This window comes from Nicotiana attenuata, unplaced genomic scaffold, assembly GCF_001879085.1.
Source record: "Nicotiana attenuata strain UT unplaced genomic scaffold, NIATTr2, whole genome shotgun sequence".
Classification (NCBI taxonomy): domain Eukaryota; kingdom Viridiplantae; phylum Streptophyta; class Magnoliopsida; order Solanales; family Solanaceae; genus Nicotiana; species Nicotiana attenuata.
The window spans coordinates 395,661-403,152 of NW_017670442.1; the positions used below are offsets into that span (position 1 = coordinate 395,661).

The 7,492-nt window shown below is 36.9% G+C and overlaps 1 protein-coding gene across 1 annotated transcript; it reads right to left on the reverse strand.

Moving 5' to 3' along the window:
- Positions 1 to 492: 492 nt before the first annotated feature.
- LOC109239472 (ATP synthase subunit beta, mitochondrial) lies at positions 493 to 5,852 on the reverse strand. Its single transcript, XM_019406042.1, has 9 exons — positions 5,238 to 5,852; positions 3,877 to 3,952; positions 3,695 to 3,783; positions 3,431 to 3,548; positions 3,170 to 3,273; positions 2,921 to 3,079; positions 2,600 to 2,824; positions 2,192 to 2,503; positions 493 to 902 (listed from the first exon to the last, which is right to left on the reverse strand). The coding sequence occupies exons 1-9, from the start codon at positions 5,721 to 5,723 to the stop codon at positions 789 to 791; spliced, it is 1,683 nt and encodes a 560-aa protein (XP_019261587.1). The 5' UTR covers positions 5,724 to 5,852; the 3' UTR covers positions 493 to 788.
- Between the last annotated feature and the right edge of the window lie 1,640 nt (positions 5,853 to 7,492).

Below are 7,492 nucleotides of genomic sequence, written 5' to 3' on the forward strand. Positions count from 1 at the left end.
GCTCTTTGCTTGCCCCATGAGCACACTTTGGACTTTTTAAGGTTTGCCCATGGGACAACAAAACGAATCAAAAAAACAAGACCATCCATTACCCGTCATTGGATGTATTTCCTGTTCAATATTATTTCCACTAAAATGTATGTCTCGCTTGTTTAATATTATTCTAAAGGAATTGTCTCTGCAGATGTATCTTCTATTCTCTAGATATTATCTCTGTAGACATATTTAAGAACTTTGGCTTTAGTTATAATTTGACGATAATTCTTTAGCTCTAGATTTGTATAAACTCTTATTTGCTGTGAATGCGTATTCTTTTTGGGAAGTTAGGGGCAGGGGCAGTTCAAATAATATATTTTCTAGCAAGTGTTTTAACTGTAATATAACTAAATTACGTCAAGAAATATTATCTGTATCCACTTGGCATATTAACTGCTCCAGTTACATTGAAGCTTTCAAGGCAGCATGGATAAAATGGACGTGAAGTAAACCATATACCGAAAGAAGGCGTTTCAGAAAGGTATTTGATAATCAGGGCATCCAAAATTCTCGAAAAAGACTAGAAAATAAAATATACAAGATCGCCATTTACCCCCTTTATTATGTGACATAACAGAAAAGGGGGCCTGGCAACAAAGTCTCGGCTGCATGTCTCTCTATAATCTCGCATTGGATGTAAAACAAAACCAGAATTCTGGACCTCTTGGTCCTCCAAAAAGAACCCGAGATGTCACAAACTAAATTATTTTGGCAAAGAGAAGAAAAGAAAGTCACAGAAGTTTATAATCTATCTAGGCAGCAGATTCCTTGGCAATCTTCTCTGCCTTGGCAATGACCTCGTCAATTCCACCAACCATATAAAACGATTGCTCGGAAAGGTCATCATATTTGCCATCCAACACTCCCTGTCAAAAGAAATTAACAGATCATTCATCAAAATAGGACCAAATAGCAAGAATATCACCAACAGAAAGAGGGTAGGTAAGGGTGCGCACACAACCTCAATCAATGGCAAAAAGAAGGGAGGGCAGAGGGAGAATTCGAAAGCATTCATCAGCATCAGAACAACATTGCATGCTTGTAATTATAAAAGGGAAAGTAATGCTGGACACTTAACTTGAGGAATTGACCAAAATGTCCTTAATGTATGGGAGTTGGACCATTTTGGTCCTTGATATAGTCCTTAATATATCTAAAAGGTGATCATTTGGAACCTTAAATCTCACGGTTTCACTCAATAAAGAGGTTGAGGTTAACGGTGCTCCCACACTGCAAATCACGAGATCCTCAAAACACAAAGAGACATCATTCTCAGCACACAAAGCAGACAGATCAGCCCCAACTTCGAAAGGTCTCCCTCTTTCTCAAAGATAAGATGAAGGCTTTTCTCTTCTCTTTGTTCCAGTCAGCAAGAAGGCATTGTTGCAATTGCAGGACTTTAATCTCTTTAGCTGGCATGCTCACTTGGAAGCTACTGGAAGCTCTAGTTAATCTTATGCCATTTATTTTCTTTTTTCTATTTTCCAATTTTTCAGACTTATAGCAAACTATATTTGTCCGTGTTACCAAAAAAAAAAGTATCAAAGAAGTTTTTAAGAGTATTAGTGCTGTTGGTTCTGATATAGTGAAAGAATCAAGAAGCTTCATCAAAGTTGTCTTACAAGAAAATGTAATACTCCCTCCGTTCCAGTTTACGTGAACCTATTTCCTTTTTAGTCCGTTCCAAAAAGAATGACCCCTTTCTAAATTTAAAAACAATTTAGCTTAAACTTCCAATTCTACCTTTAATGAGAAGCTTTTATAACCACACAAATACTCTAGACCGCTTTTTGACTGGTCTAGGACCACAAACTCAAAAGGTCTTTATTTTTTCTTAAACTCCGGGCCCAGTCATACAGGTTCACATAAATTGGAACAGCCGGAGTAGATTATATGAAGTTCAAGAGTATCTAGACTAAGAGATATTGCACAGTGCGGGAACACAGTTAATAATTACCTAGTTTTTGAGTAAACAGTTATATTTAGGGTTCAAAACCAAATGGATCACCATTTTAGATATATTAAGGACTACAAAAATCCACTGCAGCAAGAAAACCTCCATACAACAATTGGATCGACAAACATATTCTCATATTTTGAAGTCCAAAATGACAAAATATGAAGTGATAAGTTGAAGATTGAGAAGATATATTACCTGGAAACTGTTAATGCTCTCCTTCAAGTCGACATACTTTCCAGGGGCACCCGTGAAAACTTCAGCAACATGGAAAGGCTGGCTAAGGAACCTTTGGATTTTACGTGCACGCGCAACAGTCATCTTATCATCTTCACTAAGCTCATCCATACCCAAAATAGCAATAATATCTTGAAGATTCTTGTAGTTTTGAAGAACTTTCTGTACCCCACGAGCAGTATTGTAGTGATCCTCTCCCAAAATGTGAGGTGAGAGCATACGGGATGTAGAATCAAGTGGATCGACAGCAGGATAGATACCAAGCTCAGAGATCTGGCATCCAAAAGAAATGAAATGACCAAAGTTAAACTAAATCCATCAAAGATTAGTTAATGAAGCTACCACACCACATTAACAACGGCATTATACCTGACGAGACAAGACAGTTGTGGCATCCAAGTGAGCAAAGGTTGTAGCAGGGGCTGGATCTGTCAAGTCATCAGCAGGCACATAAATAGCTTGCACGGATGTAATAGAACCTTTCTTGGTGGTGGTGATACGTTCTTGAAGACCTCCAAGATCCGTTGCCAAAGTTGGTTGATAACCGACAGCAGATGGGATACGACCCAGCAAAGCAGACACTTCTGAGTTAGCCTATCAACATAAAATGCACATAGCATTTAGCGCCAAAGTCAGGTTTTATAAAATAAGCAAAATTTATACATGATGGACTCATAGAGGTAAACCAACCTGAGTAAACCTGAAAATATTGTCAATAAAGAGAAGCACATCCTGCCCCTCGGCATCTCGGAAGTGCTCAGCCACGGTCAAACCTGTAAGTCCAACACGTGCACGAGCACCAGGGGGCTCATTCATTTGACCATATACAAGAGCACACTTGCTTTCACTCTGAAATGGTTGAGGTCACAATATGTCAGGCCAGCAACATAAAGGAATAGCATTATGAGATAAAGAGCAAATAATTTTGATTAAACTAACTTGCTTCTCGCCTAGCTTGATGACACCACTTTCAATCATTTCTCGGTACAAATCATTACCCTCTCGAGTGCGTTCACCAACACCAGCAAAGACAGAGAAACCACCTGAATAACATAGTCAAGCCACCCAACTGATCACCTTCACAGCGACTTTAATACAAACTTTATAAAGGGCAACTCGGTGCAGTACGTTCCCGCTATACGCAGGGTCCGAGAACTTTATATAAACTTTATAAGAAGGTAAAAAGAAATCAGTCCTAACCATGTGCTTTTGCAACATTGTTAATCAGTTCCATAATAAGCACAGTTTTCCCCACACCAGCACCACCAAAAAGCCCAATTTTTCCTCCTCTTTGGTATGGAGCTAGAAGATCAACAACCTGACCAAAAGCACAACAATGATAGAATAGTCATCAAGATTAAGTCTAACAAAGAGCAATACCAGAAGAACCAGTAGCACATGTAGCATTTCAGACATAGAGTGCGGATATACATCACCCAAGAAAATAAGAACTGATGAAAGTACCTTAATACCAGTGACAAGAATTTGTTGTTCAGTGGCTTGCTCGACAAAGGCAGGAGCTTCACGATGAATTGGTAAAAAGTGATCGGTAGCTGTAGCCATTTTAACAGATTAAGATGCAACTATCAGAACCATTCTTATGGAAAAGTTAGAATATGGCATATCCAGCAGCAATTATGACTTACTAATTGGGCCTCTCTCATCAATTGCCTCTCCAATGACGTTGATGATACGGCCAAGTGTGGCTCTACCGACAGGAACCTGTTATCACAAGAAGGGGAAACAATCAAGCTCACAACAAATTAAACAAGTCCACACTCAAGTCTCAACTAAACATAAAAAATCCGTTATACAGGAAAACTTGGACAAGAAGGAAACAGCCAAACTGAAGGCACTAAAAAATTAGAAGACACCATGGGCAATGAAGTCAAAGCTAAGATGCAATGCTCCAGCATAAATATGAAAAGAAAAAGACAAAATAATGCAGGAAAGTAGATATATGTTTGCAGTACAGCAAAATCTTGTACCATATCGTTCAAATATCTAATCCAATTAAAAGGTTGTAATTGAGTGGGATATTAAATTTCCGATCCATTAAGTTCACAAATATTATAATAATAAGTATCTATAATAACAATGGATGCTTCAGTTGGGAGCAGAGAGATGTATGTCTTCTGGCGATGACAAGCAAACATGAATCATTCACTCCCAAGGTAGTGAACTACTACAACTTCCAAGGTACAAGTTCTTTTATACTGAATCAGGAGCAAACGTGAATTATGCAACACGCTGAGTCACTCCCATTTTCATAGTTTTTCAAAACTCTCATAACAAATCACAAAGGACACATACAAGTTTTACGCAAAAAAGCCTTTTCTTTCACAATAATTAGAATTCTAAAGCATTTACATGAACAAAGCAAAGAGCAAACGAATGTCTCTCATTTGATGAGCATATGAAAACCTAGGTACACCACACTGCCTACTGACACACTTGCACTTCAACTGGTACCATGTATTTCATACTCTTATCAAATGATCGTCAATGCATAAGCCATATGCCCATACCAAACCTAAATAAAGGAGTATTCTAACTAGTCCATCTATTATGAGTATTTTTTATTTGATGGAAGAAAAAGTTTTTCGTTTTTAGTTCTTACCCATGTTTTCATCTCAGCTAACATTTTCATTTATATGCAAATCTAAAACAAGTATTTTGCTGGGTATAATCCTCATAAAGTCATAATATTAAAGGTATTCCGATGCAACGTGCCAACTGGAGCAGAATGCACACCCAACTAATTTAGAATTCAGACATAATTGATTGATCCATTGATTTCCTTGCCCTAAACAGATTCCATCTAGTACATTAGATGATTCAACCGGTTTTCAGTTTCAAAAACTACAGTAAAACTACAGATCTCGTGCATTAAGGATCTAAAAGCACTTCCAATCTAAATATAATAAATAGAGCTCCCACGTCGTCAAAATCCAAAATTTGAATGTAACTTTAACAAGTAATGGGAAACATAAATCTTTTGACTTACGGTGATAGGAGAACCAGTATTGAGGACGCGTTGACCACGAACAAGTCCTTCAGTACCATCCATAGCAATAGTCCTAACCATATTCTCACCCAAATGCTGAGCCACTTCAAGCACAAGCCGGATCTGGTTATCCAACACTTCGAGAGCGGTCAAAATTGGTGGCAAACCTTCATCGAATCTCACATCCACGACGGCACCGATGACCTGGCACACCTTCCCGATCGAACCAGCGCCGGTGAACTCATCGGTGATTTTTCCGGACGGTTCACTACCGGACTTCGGTGGTGACGATGGCTGAGATGCCGGTGCTGCCGCGGAGGTAGCATACTGTACGGCTCGGTTTAAGAGGAATCCCTTAGGGGAAGCGCGTGAAGAGGCGCGTGAAGCGGATTTAGGGATGGAGTTTCCTAACGATCGGGAAATTGGACCGCCACCACGTTGAGCCGATTGACGGAGGAGAGAGGCGAGAAGCCTCCGAGATGCCATGGGGGAGGGTTTGGCTAGAGATAGAGTGAAAGGAGTAGAGAGAGAAAGGAGAGAAAGAGACTGCTAGGGTTTGTGGGAAATGTGAAGAGCTGGTTTATCAAGAGCCCACTGTGTGTGTGAGATCCGATTACTGCTTTACTGTGCTTAAAAAACCGAGGAGCATTTGAATTTTGTTCTTTTTTCTCTTTGTTTTCCTTTTTCGCTTTTATTCCAACTTTTTTGGCGAATAATTTGGACATCCTTATGTTTTCAAATTAGACTTAGGAGAATAAACTTTTAAAAATAACATAAGTATTGTTCAAAAATATGTTTGCGCTACGATATATAAAAACTACAAAAAAAAAATCAAGTTCGAAAATGATAATCGTTTTAATTATTTTTAGGGGGCGGATCCACTCTAGTAATTTTTTCTTACATTTGTTCTAGTACTTGCTTCATTATACAAAAGTATCATAGGAGCAACATTTGATTGAAAGGTAAACGGTCGTTCAACTTTACAGGAACACTTGGGTACGTACATTGCGTGCATATTCGTAGTTTATTAAACTTGTGTCTGATATATTACGAACAATTAAAAATTCTTTACACATATTTTACTTATTTTATGAGTGCTAAAACTTGGTCGTAACTTTCACATTTTATTAATAAAACAAAAAGGACTGTTAAACCTAAAAAGTGTTCAACACTTTTCTAAAGCTGTATCATATAGAGAGTAGTTATTAAAAAGCAAATTCATGCTCTTTTGGTCAATATTTATTAGATTTAAAATAAAAAATAAAAAAATTATGGAATAAAAGATATTGCATTATAAGTTGAGTTTTTCCGCAATTGTGATTTTGCGTGAATCGGTGAAAATAATTTTTATATTAAAAAACATAATTATATGACCATTTGTGAAATTTGCCTTTTATTTTAACTCAATTCACGTTTCTTTCACAATTTTACCCCTTTGTTAGTTAGCTCTCCTTAACTACAACTCTTCATCCTATGAATCCTAGTGAGAGTTATTTTAGTATATGTTTGTATCGTGGCTGATTTACCAAAATAAAAAGCTTAATTAGTTGACTTCAACATCTTATGTATATATTACTGAATTTTTTTATTTGATAATGGAAAATTAAAAATAATAAGAGAACAAGTTGGGAGCTAAATAGAGGGAAACTTACACAAATGTCCCAAATAAATCTCAACTTACCAACCTCTAGCCATTAGTCATAGACTTACTAAAATTAGCCAACAAAAATTGAAAAACCAAATGATAGGGTTCTTTCTCTCAAATAATCACATGCAAAAATCACCTTCCATATTTTTAAGCGAGATTAGCAACACTAGATACAAGACGGAAAGGAAATTTCATGGATGAAGTAGCAAATAAGGTGATGAAATATAAAAATATATACAATATTCCAAAAATCTAAACAAAAAAGGAACTTTTTGAATGGGTATAGTTGAAATTCATTGAAAATATATAGATAAGTCAATATACAAAATTTGAGGAAGATTGGAGGTGATTTGGACTGATTTTGTATCAAAATTCGTAACTAAATCGAGTTCAAAAAAGTCTTCTGCGACACATGTATCACGCATGTATCTCACACACAGGTATACATGGATATACATGTGATACACAATTGATACAAATATGATACATATGTGATACACAAATGATACACAGTGTGATACACTTATCATTTTTTTCATGTTGAGTTTTTACTTAGAATTTTCAATTCAAACCACCTCAAAACTTCACCAAATCATCCCAAAACTGA

Coding starts and splice junctions, on each gene's coding strand:
- LOC109239472 (XM_019406042.1), bottom strand. CDS start 5,723: ATGGCATCTCGGAGGCTTCTCGCCTCTCTCCTCCGTCAATCGGCTCAA. Junction 3,784..3,876: donor TGATGAGAGAGGCCCAATTA/GTAAGTCATAAT, acceptor AAATGGCTACAG/CTACCGATCACTTTTTACCA. Junction 3,274..3,430: donor CAATGTTGCAAAAGCACATG/GTTAGGACTGAT, acceptor TATGTTATTCAG/GTGGTTTCTCTGTCTTTGCT.